Below are 22646 nucleotides of genomic sequence, written 5' to 3'. Positions count from 1 at the left end.
TGTAAGGATGTGTGTGTGTGTTTGTTACTCTTTCATGCAAATACCACTGATAGTACGGGAGCTAGCAACGTTTAAAAAAAAGTCATTTTAGTATAGTTGGGTTTTTGATATACTGTTTCTCTTGCTATTTCGGTTAGAGTCCGGGCTGTCTGGCTGGCCGCAGTGGTTGCGTTTATTAGTGCGCATCTTATCTGCACAGGAAAATATCCTTAATTTAAAGTCATTTTTTAACGCGTAATTTTTAATCTTTGGCCTTTAGATAGATCCATCAGACATAATTTTTTTATTGCAAGACGTTTTTTTTCGTTGTAAAATAGGTGCCATACGCAATTTTTATTTCAAAATAACTAAAATGTCATCGAAATAAGTGAAATTACATCAACATGAGTCCGCTTAAAAGGTAAGTAATAACTTTATTATTTATATTATATTATCCTTTTTTAATACTTATATTGAATAATTAGTAAACTAATATTTTTAATAGATGGTTTCATATTTATTACACTTTTGGGTATAAATATGAATTTGATGATATTTGTATTTTCTAGTGTTTGATTTTACGCGAGTATTATACATTTTGAAATTAAAGACTTGGGAAAATAATACAATGAATAAATCGCGTTTAAAATCCGTTAAAAAGTATTTAATTTCTTGATGATATTTGGTTTTTATCAAGTTTACATTAACGTCCTATTTGAGGTTCGTTGGGAAAAAGGAGGCGATATGGTAGATTGTTGCAAAAAAACTGTAAATAGTAAAATGAATATTTTATATAGTATAAGTAACACAGTGATTACTTATCCTTCACTGGGACTCATGTTGATGGAATTTCACTTATTTCGATGATATTTTAATTATTTTGAAATAAACATTGCGTCTGGCACCTATTTAACAACGAAAAAAACGTCTTGCAATAAAAAATGTATGTCTAATGGATCTATCTAAAGGCAAACGATTAAAAATTACGCGTTAAAAAATGACTTTAAATTAAGGATATTTTCCTGTGCAGATAAGATGCGCACTAATAAACGCAACCACTGCGGCCAGCCAGACAGCCCGGACTGTAACCGAAATAGCAAGAGGAACAGCATATCAAAGAACCAACTATACTAAAATGCTCACTTGTCAACGTTGCTACCTCCTATACTCTGTCCATTATATTATTTGCTTTTTGACAGCTCACAACTATGAAATTTTGTATTTATTATGTAAAAATGTCATACAATAAAATACTGTTCTTTATGGACAGGTACCGCCCACTTAGAGATGTGCTTCACAGAACGATTCAATATTATTGTGCCACAGATTATAAATAATCGAAATGTGAATATATCCGATAAAAAATTCTTCTACTAAGTTAATGTTATTTAAACATAAAAACAACCAAATTGTAAGATAGAAACCAAATAAAATATTAATATAATATAAAGTTTTACTTTTTTTTTAGTTTGAAAAACAAATAAAACAACGAGAGTAGTTTAATCTATTTTATTAGCCTAAGTCGTCAGAATTACAATCTTCACTGGATTCGTCCGATGAGGAGTCTTCAGTAATATGTAGGATAAGGTCTTGTGTGCATATATTGTCGAATGCAATATCACGGTCCCAATCAGATAATATGATACGTTTAGTTCTCTCCACCACTCTTGCCCAGTTCTCGGCCGTCACGTGGGTGCAAGCGTCTTTTAGTAATGCCAACATTTTATTCGCTGTGAATGGCGGGCTCGTATTGCTTCTCGCAGCATGCCCTTTTACTTGAGCCCAGATGAGCTCTATAGCGTTGTATTGGCAGTGATAAGGAGGAATTCTAAGGACGATATGGCCATATTCTGCTGCCATTTCATCTATTACATAGCGTTTAGGTTTTTTTTTTGTTTTTAATATTTGTAATAATTCTATTTTTAACATAGAATCGTCCACATTTTCTCCATTATCGCGAAGCCAATTAATAATTTCATGTTTTTTATTAGCTTGTGTTGGCATTTTATCAATTTGGCGAGAGTGGTAAGGTGCGTTATCAATTAAAATTGTAGATGGTTCTTCCAATGATAGGAGCATGTTTTTGAACCACTCTTCATAGACCTCTGCATTCATTTCTTCGTGGTAATCGCCTGATTTCTTAGATTTGAATGCCAGCAGTGCATTTCGTACAAAACCTTTTGCCGTACCAGCGTGACATATGATGAGGCGTTCACCTTTTCCCATTGGTACTGCGGAGGTTGATGCAGCAGTACCGTCAGTCCAGGAACGGGATATTGTGTGGTTAGCGTTGAGCCATGTTTCATCTGTAAAAACAATATTTGTCCAATCTTGTATTCTTTTTGCCTTTCTTAAAAAGTCACATCGTGACAAAGCAACATCAGTTCGTTCCATTAACACTTTTCTTTTATCAGATTTTTTAAATGAAAAGCCAATTGTTTTTAAAACTTTGGCCAATGAAGATTTTTGACCATGAAATAAACCACTTCTTTGCAAGGAAACAATAAGTTTTCTTAAAGTTGGAATTTCTTTTTTTAAATAGTAGTCATATACATGACGACGAATGGCATCAGCGTCAAAATCATCAACACCTGTCACCTTACGAGGCCGACGCTTTCTTTTTGGTGTAGAAGGTTTGTTTCTTTCCAAGCCGCTCCTACCGTAGGCATCATTCGTAATTTTAGTCACAGTTGGTAGACTGATACCCAATGCAACCGAAACACGGTTTCGCACTTGCGAGAAAGGTATGAGAGGACCGCCATTTTGATTTTCTTTCTCAAAGAAATCACAAAGTTTTAGCACTAACTGTCTGGATTGTCCTTTCAAAACTTGTCCTTTCGGCATTTTCAAGATCAATGGATCTAAACACTCACAAAAGATGCACCGAGGAATAAAACTACTCAACTCAAGGCGACTAACAAATGCGAGAGAACACTCAGCGAACATAAATGCGTGTGACTGGCACGGGCGTTTTGCTGCGAGTGACGGATGACGTCAAAATTGTGGCCGGTGGATGGTCGGTTGATGTTACCAGTATACATATAGGTAATATAATGTCAAACCGTTTGGAGATTTTAGCAATTAAAATATATGTATTTATATTAATAAATGATATATAAAATAACATATAAACAAAACAAAAATGCAACATAAAATGTATCTTTATAATATGTACTTATTATTACATTTACGTAATAATTTAATTAATTTAATTTATTTATTCGATTAATGATTATGTTAAAAATTCATAATCGGAATGATATCACAATCGAGAATCTTTTGAACATCACTAAAGCTATAAACCGTCGAGCTGTCAAAAAGCAATTCTTATAGTGGACAGAGTATAGAATATGAATCGATTACAATGACATTTAGCACACATATACAGGGTAACTCGGATTAACACATAGGCTAGGTTTTATCCCGGAAATCCCACGAGAACGGGAACTATGCGGGTTTTCCTTTGAAAACGCGGGCGAAGCCGCGGGTGGAAATCTAGTATTTATATAAATATTGCATATGCTAAACAGTGAATCACTTTCCTAAAATAAAAAATCAGATAATATTTTATAACTTCGATTATTCAATTACTTACACTTGATATTAAAAATTAACTTATACTTGATATTTTTCTGCAATGCAATTTTCTTCGGACGAAAAGTGAATTCATTTTTGCAATGAGATGTATTGTTATTATAATTATCTAACTGCGAAACACTTATAATTTAAGGCTCTCTACACACTTGCAAAAATTGCGACCGAGACGCAAATAATTGTCAGACTAAGCTATAATAATATTATATTATGTGCATTAATATTCATACATACTATCTTCGTCGTCCTTATCTGATAATTTATCATTCAGTTAAAAGTAACCACATAACAAGGAATTATTTTAAAAATCACAATTTTAACAGTTAACGAATGATCTAGTTATGTTCTTAAATATTTATCTACATTTTAGATTATTCCAAATTTCATTGAGTCCCAGCAGTGGGAAATATTATACAGGGTTACTTGTAAAACACCAGCAACCTCGCAGGACAAGATAGCTAACATCATAAGCAACAACATTTGTTCTACGACTTTTGATAATTTGTTAGATTTTATTTTCATACAAAAATAAATATTCATTTAATTTTCTGTTTGAATATTATATACCTACTCTACGCGCATCCCAAAAATTTCGTAAACTAGAAGCGAAAGAGAGGGGGAAGGGGGCGTCGCGTCGTCCTTTCGATAATGAATAGAACATAGACTTACAAATGTTAGGAGAGTACCAATAAAAGTTTAAAAAAACATTTCAAAATAATTTATTGCGTTATGCCAAAAGTCGTAGAACAAATGTTGTTACTTATGATGTTAGCTATCTTGTCCTGCGAGGTTGCTGGTGTTTTACAAGTAACCGGCCTGTATAGGCTGATGATGATAATAGAGTTCATACAATATTTATCTAACCAGTTACGATTTTACGACTAAATAGTTGTTCAGCCGCAAGCCGGTAAGCGCCTAAAGACGTTGTCGAAAGTAACATTACTAACAGTTTGAATGGTCGCCGCGTATGTATGTCAGTCTATCCGTCCCTACGCGATGGATGTTCAAATGGCCTATTAAAGTTGCATAATAATCCTGTGCTACCGTGCTAAGCTTTTACTAGCTGTGCCGCGCGGTTTCAAACGCATTGCTCCACTCCTGTTGGTCTTAGCGTGATGATATTATATAGCCTTCCTCGATAAATGAGCTGTCTAACACCGAAATAGTTTTTCAAATCGGACCAGTAGTTCCCGAGATTAGCGCGTTCAAACAAACAAACAAACTCTTTAGCTTTATAATATTATCATTAGACTAGTAATCCGCCCTGGCTTCGCACTCGGTACATAGCTTATAGCACTCAGGGATCTATGTATAATGTATATATATAGGTACCTATCCAACGGGGAATTCATTTTCGAAATAAGTTCAAAAGTTCTTGAGATTAGCGTATTCAAACAAACAAATTTCTTCAGTTTTGTAGTTATTAGTTGTAACGGCTTTTTAGATTAAAAAAATATAATACCTAAGACCTGAAAAACAGAGCAAAAAGGTTTGTTGTAATTGTGAACATTCTGAAATTAATTTAACTGTGATTTAACTATAATATTTTGTTTAATAATTTATTATAGTTACATACTTATGAAAGCCCAGGTTCAGTATAAGTACCTTTATAGTTTAAACAATATTTTTCCTAAATTTTGTTCGCTGGAGATACCCATAACCAGTAATAACTTACTTAGTTATTAATTATATTATGTTAGTAAAAAATATTTATGAATGTCCAATTAATCTAAAATAAATAAATATCAGTCAAATTCGAGTTGTACTCGCAACACTAAGGGTTCCGCACAAATAAGCTTAAGAGCAACTGCTTCAAAATCACCATTTCCCAAAACATAAAGCCGGCTACTCACGTAGGTACTTACCAGTTACCAGCCGCAGGGGCAATATAGGTCATAGGAACAATCTATGGCATGGCCCGACGGTTGGATCAATTTCAGGTGTTCTCTAAATTGCTTACCTATTACTTCATAATTATGGAGCCTATTAAGGCTACAATTCTGGTGGCTGATTGACGGACAGAGAGACAGACGGCAAAATCTCAATAATAGGGTAAAATAATAATAATTGGTCCTGTTTTACCCTTTCAAACTCAAACATTCATTTATTAAATTAGACTTCTTTGAGAAGCACTTTTGAAACGTCATATTTTTACATATTTTTAACATCTAGCACCGATTCGGACAGCTGTGTCTATGGAGAAGAACCCGCATGAAACTCCATAGTTGCTCTTTTTAATCATGTCAGTATTACAATTTAATTTTACAAAATATGTAACTGTTTTTCGGTACGGAACCCTAAAGAGGCGTTGTATCTTATTAATAATAATATATCAAGATGTTTCCTCTTCTATGGAAATTTTGTATACAATATATGAAATTGTATACAAATTTTCCATATGCATATTAATGGGTTTTTTTGTTTTTTTACCTCTGTAGGTACTTGATACCTACGTAAGTTTGTTGAACTGAATATTTGTCCACAAACCCGTCGATAAGTCGTTCATTTGTAAGCATATTTTATCTTGTTCTTTTTGTTCCTTGACTTTTTTTTTTCTTCCTACCATCGAAATTTCAGTAGCTTGTTACCTTTTGCCCAGGTTGCCTGGAAGAGATCACGTCTAAGTGATAAGGCCGCCTAATAAACTGTACTGTTCTTTGTTTTGTATAAATTAGTAATAAGTTTCCCATGTTTGATGTATAGTTTTATTAAAGAGTAATAAATAAATAAATATTTTAGCTTACAAACTGTATTATGAGTACTTTCCAGGGTGTCATTACAAATTCCACTTTGTATAATGTGATTGTTATATAGCTTAGTATATTTATAATAACAGTATGTTAAAATAGAAACAGACAATCGTGCCTATGTATCGATAAGCATTATAATATTTATATATAAGTTTTTTTGATATTTTTGCACGACGATGCGAAGCATCAGAGAGTGCTTTACGATCGAAAAATTTTTTTCGCCTTATTTTTGCAGCTATTCTTATTATTATAGCCTTGTTAGTTCACGGAATCAAGATATTTTGCATACTATTGTCGAGATAATTTAATGGAGATTAATCCCATACTTTTTAAAAATTGATTTACTTCAATAGAATTGGAAAAAAACACCGAAATAGGTCAAAAAAAATTTCCTGTCCGTCATGTGTGAAACCTGAAAACACTATAACTTGTGAAAAAATCCATCATTTGAGTTAATTTTTTTTTTAATATTCTAATCGACGATTGTAGGTCACTGAATGCGAATGATTAATTAATTCAGTGTCGTTTAATTGCAATTAATAAAAAACGAAAACTACAAGACTGTATATCTATATATATATTTTTTTTATATTTCATAATTAAATGAGCATTATGAGTCGTGCACTTTTGGATTTTCCAAATAATTTTATTTGTCTTCTGGTATTGCATTGCTGTAGTAGGTACATATTATAATAAATGCTATAGCATATAAGCACTCAGGGATCACGATTCACGTACTTACAATGTACATATTAAAATGGAGAAAGAATATTTGAAATCGTTTCAATGGTTCCAGAGAAAAGCGCGACAAACAAACAAACTCCGCAGTTTTATATTATTATAGCTGATATTAGTAGAGATAACTGATATCTACGTATTTCTTTAGATCATTATAATGTAACATAACGACTTGTTTGTTTTTACCTCGTATTTATTTAAGTAGTTATGTATTATACCACAGTTATACTACGACACTTCACCTCAGATATTTAATTACTAGTTGTGCCCTGCGGTTTTACCCGTAGTGCTGTTGGAATATAATATATATTATAGAATTTGTATGAAAGTTATTTAGTATTACATTTTAAAAATATAATAATTCGTGCCTCATTGCGCGCATCAAAATAATAAAAAATGGGCTTAATTGGGAAATAAATACACTACTCAGAATTATAGAAATAATTTTAATCAAGGAAAGAGAGAAAACGGTATCTTGTTTTTAAACTTACGGGACAACTCAAATTATCTATGTGTTCTGCATTTCACCCATATAGCCTACAACCTTCCTCGATAAATGGGCTATCTAACACCGAAATAATTTTTCAAATCGGTCCAGTACCTAGTTCCGGAGATTAGTGCGTTCAAACAAATAAACAAACAAACTCTTCAGCTTTATAATATTAGCACAGACTAATAATAATATACTACGTATACAAATATTAGTATAGAATTATAGATGTACACGGTCTGTTTAAATTCTTTCACATCATCGCCAGCAATTAATCATCTTCATCACTAAATAATTACATAGAATAAAAAGTAGCTTCTGCGTTAATCTGAGATCTTTAAAAATACGCAACGCATTTTGATGCAGTTTTTTTTAAATTTATATATATTTTTTTAAATTTATATATATTTTTACGTAAAAACCTTCCTTTTGAATCACTATGATTCAAGAGGAAGGTTTTTAAAAATATATATAAATGAAGCCACGCGAAGCCAGTTGCTAGTTTATATTTCAGGACAATTTTTACACACGGCACGATCTGATTCCATACTAAGCTTTCGCTTGTGTTATAGAAACCAGATGACTGATAAACATATGAACATATATAATTTTTAAATAAATATAGATAATTAACACTAGTATAACAGACATGACATCTTAAAAAAGTATTTCCTGCCAATAATAAAGTTTTTTAGAGGAAATTGAAAAATGCTTCGAAAAAGCAGATGAGCCGAGGCCTATGCGCCCTAAAAGGGAAGGTAAATTATTTCTGATCGTATAAATTTATTGAGTTCCTTTAACAAGGTGAAAAGTCATGGTCAATAACATGTTATATACATACTATAATATAATATAGTAGGGCTGGCAATGAGTTATTACAATGCTGCTACAGCCTTGGAATATTCATACAAAATGCGGAATCTTGGAGAAATCGTATCGTATTATGTATTATGGGTGCGAAAATGTGTATGTATATTTTGTTTTAATAATTAAAAAATCTATATTGAGATTGTACAATTAAAATACGCTATATTTTGTAGTCAATACATAACTGCGTTAAAAACAACCGACTTCAAACTTGAAACATTTACACACAAAAATGCTCATAAAATAAAAACTACTGGGCCTATCCGAATAAAATTTTTATGGGACCAATTCGACACCATCCCGCATCGAACAAAAAAAGAATCATGTAAATCGGTTCAGAAACCTCGGAGTAATCGGTGTACATACATTTAAAAAAAATAACATACCGGCCGAATTGATAACCTCCTCCTTTTTTTGAAGTCGGTTAAAAATTTAACATTTTTTATAAAATTTGTTGCTTGAAAATTTTTTTGTAGTATATGTTTTCATTTCACATGTTTTCAGAACAAGCCTACTAGTTCAGGATACATCGCCCATTTTTGCAAGTGACTACTATCAAGCTGATTTTCCGTTTGTAGCTTTATTTTGATGAGACACCGAATAATTTCGTGTACGAAACTCTCGATTGTGGTAGCTAACAGAGATAACAAGGATAAAATATTTTGATTTTACTTTAGAAAAGATAAAACCGATTCTATGTGCTAATCCAAGTTACCCTCAATAAGTTTGGTAAATTTCATTGTAATCGGTTCAGTAGTATTTGCGTGAAAACAATGATAAAATTCTATATCCAAGAATCAAATCTTAAATAAATAAGTCTTAAATAAGTCTAACATATTTGTGTACCACCCCTAAGTGACACAGTATACGCAAACACAGCAGTACCAGAACTAAATAAAAAATAAGTATCGTCAATCGATTATTATATACAGGGGCAACCTTACATGCCATATTGATGGTTTATGCACATAACATTTTAAAAACTCGACTGGTTTCGCAAAACCTTGTCATTTAAGTTTACGGTTTGTGAGTGAAAACACGTACGGAAATATTATCTCATGTAAGTATGTTTTATTTTAATAAACATTCAATTCCGATGTCTGATTAAAATTTATTAATTAACTATACGTTAGTAATAATGTAAAAAAAAATAATCGTAAATATCAACAAAAAGTATTTTTTAATAGTTTTTAATCTATTATAATTGACATAGGATATTGGCGGTAAAATCAATAAATAAAAAACAAAATTAAATTTGAAAATTGAAGGCATTCTTACAAAATTACAATGCGGTCAAAATTATTTAAATTTACAATTTGAATATTTTGATTTTTTAAAAGATTTTTTTTTCTTTTTTGATTGAATAATTGACATTTGTTTTTTTGATGTGATTGTGATGGTTGACATTTTTCTTGACATTCTTGTCAAAAAAGTCCTTGCACTGACCTACTTTCACGCGAAAAAAAATTATAAACAATAACTTAAAATCACTTGTTTTTAAAAGACAGTTTATGAAAGTAAAATAGTGTTAATTATTTGATGGCAATTACGTTTCTTATCTTATACGTACATTGTACGTGATGAAATCGTGATTTATTTTGCGATTAAATTAAACTTAGTCGACGGAATGTCGATTGCTATAGTAATAGGTATAAATTATTATAATGTGCTCTTTAATTTAATCAATTTAAATCTTCACCTTTTTAGGGTTCCGTACCCAAAGGGTAAAACGGGACCCTATTACTCAGACTTCGTCGCCTGTCTGTCTGACGTCTGACGAGTTGAGAGTTTCTAAATACTAGATTCTAATAAATTAGTTGTTTAATATTATACCTATTTCTGAAAATAGTTATATGAACTTAACAAGCGCTTTCTTTCGGCTTTGTTTGTGTAGCTTTACAATGGTAAAAATAAATGTATTATCGCTTGAGGTGCGTATTGAATTAATTTAAAAATAACGAACAAAAATTTGAAGTGTATTATTATTTAATATCCATTTATTTACATAAAATAACATGATACACGTGGTTCAGTCACATAAAAAGAGTCACAACTCACACGATAATATATATGCGAGAAAATAAGTTCATTCAATTTTTCATATAACTCCGTCGTAATATTTAATTAGAATACATTTTTTTTTGTTATATTCTTAGGTTATATTATGACAATCTCCAAAACGAGTAATTTTTTCAATTGAATACAAATATATTATGATTAATATAAATAAATAAATCATTTATTTCACATATTTTTTTTTACAAAATTTAAGTGACCCAGGCTCATAAGATGGTAAGAACTGTTTTTCAGGAGCCTGTGTCTTCTATTAACAGTTACACCTATACTTGATATAATTATTTAGTTTAATATTCAACACGTTTTAAGAATGTATAGAAATAGAAACATAAAAAGTGATACGACGAAAACAATATTATAATAAAACTAGCTTACCGCCCGCGGCTTCGCCCGCTTTGTCTAAAACCTAATAAATTATATACTAAAACCTTCCTTTTGAATTACTCTATCTATTAAAAAAACCGCAACAAAATCCGTAGCGTAGTTTTAAATATTTAAGCATATAAAGGGACATAGGGACAGAGAAAGCGACTTTGTTTTATACTATGTAGTGATTATAATCACCTTTGTAGAGTTGTTAAATCATGATTGATACAATCTGGAAGTTCAGGGTTCATCTATACTTCTATAACTAGTGACTTTTAATATTAAGAGCTGAAGAGTTTGTTTGTTTGAACGAGCTTATCACAGGAAATATTGGACCGATTTGAAAAATTATTTCGGTGCTAGATAGCCCATTTATCGAGGAAGGCTATAGGTGGCTAAGTATAGGCATATCATCACGCTAAGACCAACAGAAGCGGAGCAATGCGGGTAAAAACGCAGGCCGCAGCTAGTGTATTATAATTAAATAATAATCACCTTGGTACACTGGTTAAATCATGATTGATATAATCTTGAAGTTCAGTGCATTAATTTGTCTGTCAGAAGGCTGTTTAACTGCACCTCTTTATACTATGACTTGTGGTCTTTGTCACAGTAAACAGATTACAACAGTACGTAAACTATTTAAACTTCACTAAACAGTATAAAACAGTCGCTGTCACTGTATATATATGCTTATACGCTGTGTATGCTTAAATCTTTAAAACTACGCAACCGATTTTGATGCGGTTTATTTTAATAGATAAGTAGTAGAAGGTTTCGAGGAAGGTTTAATATACTTATTCAATGCTTTACTCACTCACTTATAGTTAAATTTCACAATAAATATAAAATATAGTTACTCAGATCATAAACTAAGTACAGTTTTTTTATAAAAGACCGAATTCAACGTAAGTAAAATTATTGTATATTATACGTTGTACATTATCTTAATAATATCTTTTTAATATTTCAATATAATTTGAAGATACATACAATTTTATATGCCACATAGATAAAATAACATAAACATTTTCCTGGAATAGACAATAAGTTATTAACCAGAACTTAAATTTTTTTGTTTGTCTTTTCGTGTCGAAGTCGAAGTCACGTGTTTAAAATGATTAAAATATTGTAACTGTGAATGAATATAACTCCGTTAATAAAAAAATAATAATTAATTTATTCTATTGTTTATCTAATTACCAAAAAAACTTGGGAAAAATATATAATTATGCGATTATTCGTGTAGGCCTATTTACTATAAAAAAATATTGTTCGTATCAAAAGGGAAATCTATACTGTAGTTATACTATAACAAAAAGTCGTCATAAATTCTATATTCTGTTATTTCTGTTCATTATATTCTGTTCATGGAATATTACGAATTTTGGGCGACATTTGAAATAAGTACCAATATAGTAAACCATACTTAATTACCTTGCGTATTTGTTAATTTAAAGGCTGATTTTTCAATCGTTGGTTAAAATTTATTCATTGAACTAGCATTCCGCCCGCGGCTTCGCCCGCGTTTAAAAAAACCCGCATAGTTCCCGTTCCTGTGGGATTTCCGGGATATACATATATGTTTATCCAAGTTACCCTCTATATATGTATACTAAATTTCAATGTAATCTTCAGTAGTATTTGCGTGAAAGAGTGAGTAGGTACATCCATCCTCACAAACTTTCGCATTTATTATAAGTATTACATTTCCCAACGTGTAGAATCAACAAAGCTAAAAACAGTGTAATATTTATGGCTATTAAAATATTATATAATATTAAATAATACATCATTTATTTTGATAAGGGTTAATACCAAGGTACAAATAAAGAGCTTTTTGTAGCGGTGGTATTTTAATTTCTTTTTTTCAATAAAAAAACGCTTATTGTGACATGACTGTAATAGTTAGAGATATGCTGCCGCTGATTTTTTGTAGACAATGGTGTGTTCTAAAAAAATGTAGTATATCATTTTGTTCTATCATCAACAGTTTTCGCAGCGCACGCGATGTAAGGTAGTTTTTTGATATTTTTTTCACACCTTGGATTACGTTATCGTAATTTTAGTAAGGATGCCTATTTTTTTTGAAAATGAAATATAGCCTATGTCACTCAGAAATGATGTAGCTTTCCAACAGTGAAAGAATTTTTCAAATCTGCCAAGTAGTTTCGGAGCCTATTCAATTCATACAAACAAACAAACAAAAAATCAAACCTTTCCTCTTTATAATATTTGTATAGATAACGTATTAAACTACCATTTCAAAAATATATTCTAATTGTCCGTATTTGACAGTTTACAGGTGACATTTTAAAATGTTCGTGTAAAACTTTATTGGACGAATAAATTTTAACCAAAGATTGAAAAATCGGCCCTTAAAGTAAAATAGGTGGAGGTTTCTAAATAAGTTTTATTGCTTAAATTTATAGTCAAAGGAACCTGAAGTCGAAAAAAATGCCATACTTCTTCGTAAATACACGATATACAAAACGAGTATATAAATAAAATACCTAGTAGACCTTGTCATACATTTCCTTTTTTAATGATGATCTGAATGATCCTTACCACCTACATATATTTTTATGTATATTTTTCTGCTTTGTCCATTCATGTTTGTACTTACAATGAAGTACTTCTAATAAATAAAAAAATAAATAAATACATATTTAGGGATTAATTCCCAGTGTGAAAAAATAATCAATAACCAATTAAATGCACGAAAATTAATTTAACAAACATCCTATTAATAATTATCTTTATTTTGTCGACAGAAATGACATCACTACAGTAGAACGAAAAACCAAAATGGCGTCGACAATGGTGAACGGGATTGCGCGGAAAAATTTCAAAAACCAAAATGGAACGTGCAACGCGCTGCCCTCTGTCGATAGAAAAGTTATCGATAGTTTCTGCGTCGAATGTTCGAGAGAAATTGTCGATCAGAATATGAATGAAACGAGGCAATTGTCTGAAATCCAGAAATTTTATAATGGCGGCAATGTGCTCATCACTGGCGCGACAGGTTGGTGTTATTTTGATGTTTTTCTTACTAACTGGGAATGTCACTACGTCCTCATCTAGCCTAAAACCGGCTACTCACGTACCTGCAACAGGGGCAATATTGGAATTGGACCCTAAATAATTGGCTCCCTAATTGTGATGTGTATAGGCAAGGAGGGGCAATTTAGAGAACAACTGAAATTGCTCCGACCGCCGTGCAACCGAGATTGTTCCAATATTGCCCCTGCGGCAGGTACGTGAGTAGCCGGCTTAAACGACGGCTCGACCAAATACAACACAAAATAATGAATTCACTCGACTATTGCTTTTCATAGAAAAAACGATATTGATCGAAATAAATTCCAACATATCAGATAACAAAATTATAATACTAAATACTCTCAAATAGGTAGTAGGTAATACTTACTACCTATTTGATCAGAAAATCGAACAATGAAATAGATTTACAATGTATCTATGTCTTTCTCAGGTTTCAAACTATCCTTGTATATAATTTCATCCAAATCAGTTCAGTGATTTAGACAAAGAAGAAACAGACATACCGACGGACAGGCAGAATTACATTCGCAATTTATATTAGGATAGAGATTTCTTTCTTTACGAAATTTAGTTTTATTTTTTAGGTTTCCTGGGCAAGATCCTGGTAGAAAAGTTACTCCGCAGTTGTCCCGGGGTGGAAAATTTGTACCTTCTAGTGCGACAGAAGAGGGGAAAAGACATTTACACGAGGATCGAAGAAATATTTGATGATCCGGTAAGTAAATACTAAAAATATAATCAGTTATTTACTAAAAATCTTATTTTTTGTATGGTGGTAAGTTTAAAAGCAAAATACGAAGTAGTGTGGCGTGATGTCTTCAAAAAATCATTGTTATCATAAAAATAATTTAATAAAATGTTAAGTTAAATAGCCTATCTTGCTCAATCCTACAAAAATCGATTTCGATAAAATTTGAAAAGAATAGTTATATCTGCAGTTTATAACACCGCTTGCCATGCCCTCAAAAGTAAAATTTTTATCACTTTTACAATATTTTTCAGTTATGCCCCGATAACATCAATAAATAGAAACTCCAACACAAAACGCTCCTGATAGCATAAAAAAGTAAAAAACTGTTCAACAACAAAATAATGTATTTAATCGAACCAGTAGTTCCTAAGTTAAGACCATTCACACATACAATAAAAAAAAAAACAAACATTTTTTTCAGTAGACGTAAAAAGTAAAATGTTTTTTTAGTTTTTACGTCTACATTTTCCTCAATCAAGCGGCCATCTTGTTTAATTTTTCCCCATATCTTGGAAATGCATTATTTACAAAAGTATTGTCATTGTTTACATAAACAAACTGAATAAACCTTCATCCTTCATATATTTACTTAAGTTATTTGTTAAGGACTGACTTGAGGTCGGCGTCCATTGATTTTGGCTTCTTATTTATTTATTTATTTCTTGAAAGGTCGAATGCCTGTAAATTTCCTACGTTATTTATAACAAGTGACACCTGCACATATCTGAATAGTCTATTAATATATTTTGTTAAAAACAAAAAAACACGCAAAACACGCTTTATTAAAATAAATTCATGAAATTATTATATCCTACTAACTTATATTATAAATGCGAAAGTTTGTGAGGATGTGTGTGTGTGATTGTTACTCTTTCACGCAAATACTACTGAACTTACAATGTAATTTAGCACACATATAGAGGGTAACTTGGATTAACACATAGGATAGCGGGTTTTTCTTTCAAAACGCGGGCGAAGCTGCGGGCGGAAAGCTAGTTTGTCATAAGTGTACAAAGATTGAAATAAAACTGTCCATTTAAAATCAAAATCGAGTCTAAAGGAATCGGTTAAACGAAGGTGAAGCTAAAACGTATTAAAAAGTTTACATTGTGAAGGAAAGTTTTGTGATAAAAGTTACATTTCGTTGAGCCAAATATGTAGGTGTAAAAGTGAAGTCCCATGTCCCCAAGTGGGGTAAGGGGCATTATACATCTGTTTCACTGATCGATTTTCTTTAGGGACAAGTAGGTGATCAGCCTTCTGTGTCCTGCCAGACCGAGATATTTTTTTTCTTCGTCTCCACCGGGAATCGAACCCGGGACCCCTCGGCTCTACTGTACCAAGGAGGCAAGGAGGCGATCAAAATGTAGGTACTCGTGTGATATTTGAAAAATCAGAAATGCCTGTAATAGCTTTTACATTTATAATAAAAAATATATCATAGCATACCCAATAAAAAAATATTAATAAAAAAACCGACCTAAAAAAATAATATACTTAAATACACTTAATAAACCATCCTCCTTTTTCACGCAGTCGGTTAAAAATGCGAACACAATTATATTATATGTATTAGGCGGTTTTTCGTTATACTTAGTATAAAAACTGCTTATTACGTAATTTTGCGTGTTAAAACCTAATCTAGTACGTTACTTGGGACTAATTTTTAATTCATAATATAGTAATTATGCCTATTTCATATTAGATGGCTGTTATAGATTATTATTACATTACTTAAATATATGAAATAATAATATGTATGTAGGTACTTATACGTTTGTGTCTACACGACAAAACAATTAAACCAATTATGGTGAATTTTACCTGAAAGATTACAGAGTTTTTTGCCGGTTCTTCTTTATAGAAACTTCCCTCCGAACCGGTGGTAAATGCTAAAATTATTTTCACGATAATTACATAAAGTGCTTGTAGGAGATTAAGTCTAAGAAAGTAAGTGAATACAAATTTGAGTTAGAGTGTGTTTTTTTAAAGATAGTTCAAATGTTCCATACTGTATTTCCGCTCTTAAGACGATACACAAAAAAAAATCCACTGCTTGGTGGGCGGAGTCAATAGCTCGCTATCGCGAACGCGGGCGTGCGCGAAGTCATTCTTGCAAACTCGCCGCGCTGCCGCTGGCCGACTCGGGACAAACATGTATGGAGTCGTCATACAGCTATAATATTGTTATACATATATTTAATTGGACTGAACACTCCTGTGGGATAAAACAGGATTCACGGTATAACCTAATTCTACGCGGGCAAAGCCGCGGTCGGAATTATATTTTTTTAAATAAAATAATTATTTAAAAAAAACACACAAAATATATTCACGCAAGTATTTATTTTTTGCACTCTATTATAATGGTAATTATTCAACAAATAATCAAAATAAAATAGCCAGAACAAAAATAGGCCCTGGTAGGGTAGGTAGGCAGGTACAGCAATGTGAGACGAATACTGGCTTATTTAGGTATACCAATAATAATGTATTATAAACATTAAATTAAGTTTACTTTCTAACAACAAAAATACATAATTTTAGCTAATGTGAAAACGAATCAACCAATCATCCCACAACATTGAAATGTGCAAACAAATATTCATCCAAATCGGTTCATGTGATTAGGAGGAGTGACTGCAGCGCCACCTTCCGGGCCCAATTGTGTTTCCAGATCACCCAGGAACTCAATTTAATGTACACAAAATTTTTCGAAAAACTTTCACATTAAATATGAATATAAACCTGTTTTAGTACTAAGCAATTTCCCGCACATGTGTAGTAAGTATAAATGAAATAAATATCAACATCAAATTCTTTATACAACATACGTATCTACCACCTACTAAGAAATGTAATTCTTGAATTTTTTCGTATTTTTTTTAAATATAATACTACTCCAATGAGCTCCTGTTCCATATTACGTCCACCATACTTCCACTAAGTTCACCATGATTTTTTATTTCTTTGCACTTTGTTGCTTTTTGCTAAAAATGGAATCATGCGATATGAAGGTGCTTACGAAGGAGTGGGTTCACATTGTGAACAATTAGTGGGTTTATTTTCCTTCTGGATTCCGGATTTCTGAAAAGATTATCTATGCTATAAATTAAAAAATCTTACACATTCGTTATGTACTTAAAACAGGGTACATATCAAACATCGTCTTTAATACAAATATCATCAAATTTAAAATAAAACCAACTTACTTCATTAATTTGTTCCAATTGAAAGCATTCTTTTTCCTCCAACCTTTATGTTTCTTCTTCTTATTTTCTTTATTGTCCCCATTTGTCTTATCGTGTTGTCACCTTTTGTTACGATTGCGCGACTCGAAGACAAGCGACACAAGTTCCCCGTGTGACGGCCGTAGCGGGAATGACTCGTGCAGCGATCGGGGTAGGAAGGTACAGGACGGCTCTCGCTAGATTGGCTGGTCGCGCGCTAATTTCAAGTATTTCTTGTTTATTTCAAAACCATCGCATATTTCAAAATTCTAACTCGGTAGACGTATAGGTTGTATATTTTATAGTTAATATCCAAAAAGTCGTAACTTTACGTTTGTTATTTTGAAGATGCCAGAGATTTAAAAAAAATAACAATGAGAACTTTGTATTTTTTTTCTATCGAGAAAATATCATGGAATCATGTTTCTAAAACGGTACACGTATTGTGTTACTATTGAACTTTCTTGTCAAGAATTTTCATCACGACAACTTTAATAATATAAAAATTACGAAGGTTTAAAAAGGGCCGTAAATGTTAGAAAAATTAATTCATCACCTTAATGAAAACTTTTTATTGTGACATCAACAATTGAAAATTTACTTGTAGTATAGATGTAGACTATAAATAACTAATGCACATAGTAATTACAAATCATGCGTTATTTTAGATTATAACTACATTATTTCATCTTTGCATAACTTATCTACATATTTTTCACTCCAGACACTAAATACAGCAAATGAAATTTACTGATTTAATTTATTTTTCTTTGGAAAACACACATAGAGACATAAACAAAAAATAACCTATCTACTTATACCAAAAACGAATTTACTATGAACTATGTAAATAAATTAATAGTAAACTAAAACTTTCTCATAACAACTGTAGAATTTGCAAATCGTATATTTCCACGTTAAAACATACATTTTGCAATTATGTATTTAAAACCATTCAAGTAATATTGTATTTTTATTTTTATTGCAAATATACAATGGCTCGTCAGATATTTTATATTTCACACTTGAATATAGAAATATATTAGCTAATTAAGTCTAAATATCTTAATATATATATAAATCTCGTGTCACAATGTTTGTCCTCAATGGACTCCTAAACCACAACCGATTATAATAAAATTCGCACACCATGTGCAGTTCGATCCAACTTGAGAGATAGGATAGTTTAAATCGTTTTAGAGAAAGCGGGCGAAGCCGCGGGCGGTAAGCTAGTTTCTTTATATGTAATAAAATCGTAGGAAAGTCAAAACAGTAATAACTCTAGTAAATATCTCTAGACACAAAAATCATGACATAAAAGCGCTCTGTTGCGACGTAAAACACAAACGAGTAAACACATTTTCACATTTATAATAATATACTAGTTACCGCGCGCGGCTTCGCCCGTTTTATAGAAAACTTTACAAATTATACACTAAAACCTTCCTCAAGATCCATCTCTATTCAAAAACGCATCAACATCCGTTTCGTAGTTTTAATGATTACATAATCGTGTTTCGGTTCCCAAAGGTCACTAAACATTCTCTTTAATTAAATAAATCGTTAAATAAAAAAATCGAAATCGGTAGTTTTTGAAGAAAAAAATTGATTCTCCGTGCGCTCGAAACGTCTGTTTTGTATCCCATTTCACCTTAAGCATACATAGGACGGATAGACAGCGACAGCGACTTTGTACTATATAGTGAAGTAATTAGGTACTGAATATAGAAATATAATAAAACACACTTTACATTAAACAAATAATGTTAACATTGAACCAAAAATATGTCAATACGATGTTAGATTTATGCCTACACTGCAGTCACGATGCAATCCATACATAGAGAATAATATTTATAATAACAACATACATAAGTCGGCCAAGGTTTATTATTTGCCCTTAACACTTTGTTTGTAAATATTGATTTTCAAGAGGACATTTTATGTAATTCATGTAAAGGTAAATAAATTAATGTTTATTTAGCTTATTATGTATCCTTATGTAGATTTATCACGCTTGTGTTATATATTAAATACACTTATAAATTAAATATTTATAACCACATATACGAACGTATTTTTTTCAAATAAACATCGGTATGATAGTAAAGTGAAACTAAAACTTTTTTTTTTTTTTTTTTTTTTTTAACGTTGGGAAATGCTTTTACGCATCCCCCTCGGCAGTTTTACTGTCCAAGGGGGTATGTGGGACTCGCTGCGAAGCCATACCCACTAAAACCCAACGGTGGCCGTCTATCACCCTGAACGACGGGGGTTAACAGCCAGGCCTTATACCCCCGCCGTCTATGTGGCGACTGCCGCGTCTTGGCGACCCTCCGAGGCCTGGGAGCGTATAATGGCCGCCGATATTAGACAATATCGCCGTTCCATTCCGGACCTATCCACCTTACGTCACGGGGGGATCCGGTTTCCTTGCCGTGAGCATAGCTGTAGTATGCGCGTATCTACGGAAACCTCCCCCCGGCCTTTTCTCTAGGGTGTTTTACGGCTGGCGCTGGTCATATAGACGCCTGCGCCTGCCGGCTCTGCGTCGTCGCAGAGGATCCGCTCCTGGGTCGTTTTCCCGGGCCCTCTCTGCGTCCTCCTTTCTCTTCATTACCGTCGCACAGAAAGTGGCGACGATCTTCCATGCGCGGTCACCGTCGGAGGAGACCATGGTCTCTACAAGAGTCTGCAGAGTCAGCTGGGAGTTTGCTCCCAGTAGGCTCCGGAGGGATCCACGTTCGTCTGTCCAAGCTGGACAGTCTGCAAGGGTGTGTAAAGCCGAATCTTGTAGGCTGCTACAATGATGGCAGGCGGGAGCCGGCTCACGGCCTATCCTGTGCAGGTAGTTGCCGAAGCATCCGTGGCCAGACAACACCTGCACCAATCGGTAGCTGAGCGGACCCCACCGCCTGTCCACCCATTCCCTGAGTACCGGGCTGATAGCGTTCAACGTCCAAGCTCCCACGCAAGACGAGTCTAATTCCCGACGCCATCGGCGAAACACCGCGTCGCGGGCTTCTCGTTTCCATTCTAGGAGCGTTTCGGAGGAGAGGCCCTCGTCGTTCGCTCTTGCCTCCGATCTGCGCCAGTAAACTTGTGAGAGGGCAGCGGCTTCAATGTGCCAAGGTGCAGTTCCGGCAATGACGCAGACCGCATCATAGGAGACGGTGCGATACGCCCTAGCCACTCTTATGGCCACCACTCGTTGCGACCGCCGTAGTACGACTGTATTGCGTGTCAGTAGCTTATCTGCCCATATCGGACACCCGTACAGTGCCTGTGATCGCACTACACCCGCGAAAAGTCGGCGACAGCCCCAGCTCGGCCCACCAATATTCGGCATAATGCGGCAGAGAGCCGCTGCCGTCGTGCTGAGCTTGGTGGTCAGTGCCGAAAAATGACTCTGGAATGTCCACCGCGGATCGAGCACCAGACCGAGGTATTTCAGTCTGGGCCCAATTCGGATGGGCACCCCGCTCACGACGATCTCTTCCCCCGGTGGTGGGGCCCTCCGGTGCCCGTGAAAGCATATAGCCTCAGATTTTTCGAGAGCTACTTTGAGCCCGAGGGTTTTGATTCGAGCGACCACCTGTGCCACTCCAGCCGTGGCTCGAACTCGCGCCTCCCTGAAATCCCGGCCCGTGGACACCACTAGGGTGTCATCGGCGTAGCAGATAGTGCTGACTCCCTGCGGGAGCCCTCCTCGTAGCACGTGATTGTATCCGATGTTCCACAGAAGAGGCCCCAATACAGAACCTTGTGGAACACCGCATGCAACACTGTGACTACCCCAGCCGTCTTGCCTTTGGAAGGCAATTTGGCGCCCGCAGAGGTATGAGCAGACAATACGGCGGAGATAAGGTGGTAGTTCGTGTCCGACAAGGCCGTCTAAGATTTTATCCCAGGGGAGGGTGTTAAATGCATTGGAAATATCCAACGATATTGCCAGTGCTACCCCCCCTTGGGAGACGGATCCTTCACAGATATCACGCAGCAGAGCTATCGCATCCACAGTAGAGCGCCCCCGCCTAAAACCAAATTGCGCCTCGTGCAGGTCTGGTCCTATCCGCGTCAGGTGGGTCTGAATGCGACTGGAGATAATTCGCTCGAAGAGCTTGCCAGCTTCATCCAGCAGGACGATCGGCCTATAGTAGTAGTATGATAGTAAAGTGAAACTAAAACTGAAGGTAATTGAAGCTTAAAATTTTTACTTACGTACTTGGAATAACGTGTGGAATTTGTGGGTAGAATAAGAATGAGTAAACGAACAATGTTATCTCAGTTACAGAGGTTTATGCATATAAAATTTACTTGCTGTCTCAGTTATAGAGGTAACTATGATGATAAATCGAAAGAACAAATCCCAGATATAGAGGTTTACCTCATCCCACTAACAAAGGTAATTCAGTGCCAAAGTGTTGGGACCTCAGCATGAGTTCCAGTTATGGAGGTTTCTCACTTATCCAGGTCCCACTTAACCAAGTTTCACTGTATAATGTTTATTTTGTATTTTTTTTTCAGATGTTCGATCGGCTAAAGAAGGAGGTACCAAAGTTTAGGCACAAGATTGTTGTCATTCCTGCTGACTGCGAGTGTCCTGGATTAGGTCTTAATATAAAGGACAGACAGACATTAATTGAAAAGGTAAGTTATATATAGAGATATGCATATACTTACTATTATAATAAACTAGCTTTCCGCCCCCAGCAGCGCAGTTAATGGAAAATTCTAATAAT

General features: G+C 33.9%; 1 protein-coding gene across 3 annotated transcripts in view; it reads left to right on the top strand.

Moving 5' to 3' along the window:
- LOC123704283 (fatty acyl-CoA reductase wat-like) overlaps positions 1-22646 on the top strand; it is a 43231-nt gene that overhangs the window by 6217 nt on the left and 14368 nt on the right. For 2 of the 3 annotated variants that reach the window (XR_006753108.1, XM_045652592.1), the window contains exons 2-4: positions 13635-13885; positions 14508-14638; positions 22432-22554. Coding sequence is in view for 2 of the 3 variants with exons in the window: in XM_045652592.1 (XP_045508548.1) it covers positions 13669-13885; positions 14508-14638; positions 22432-22554 (471 nt within the window). In the remaining variant the exon portion in view is untranslated. Of the gene's footprint in view, positions 1-9371; positions 9479-13634; positions 13886-14507; positions 14639-22431; positions 22555-22646 lie in introns of those variants that run through there. The other variant, XM_045652593.1, reaches the window with a different exon arrangement.

The sequence above is a fragment of the Colias croceus genome, chromosome 29 (assembly GCF_905220415.1).
Source record: "Colias croceus chromosome 29, ilColCroc2.1".
Classification (NCBI taxonomy): domain Eukaryota; kingdom Metazoa; phylum Arthropoda; class Insecta; order Lepidoptera; family Pieridae; genus Colias; species Colias croceus.
Note: the sequence above shows the minus strand (reverse complement) of the source record. Positions and strands in the feature narration are given on the sequence as shown.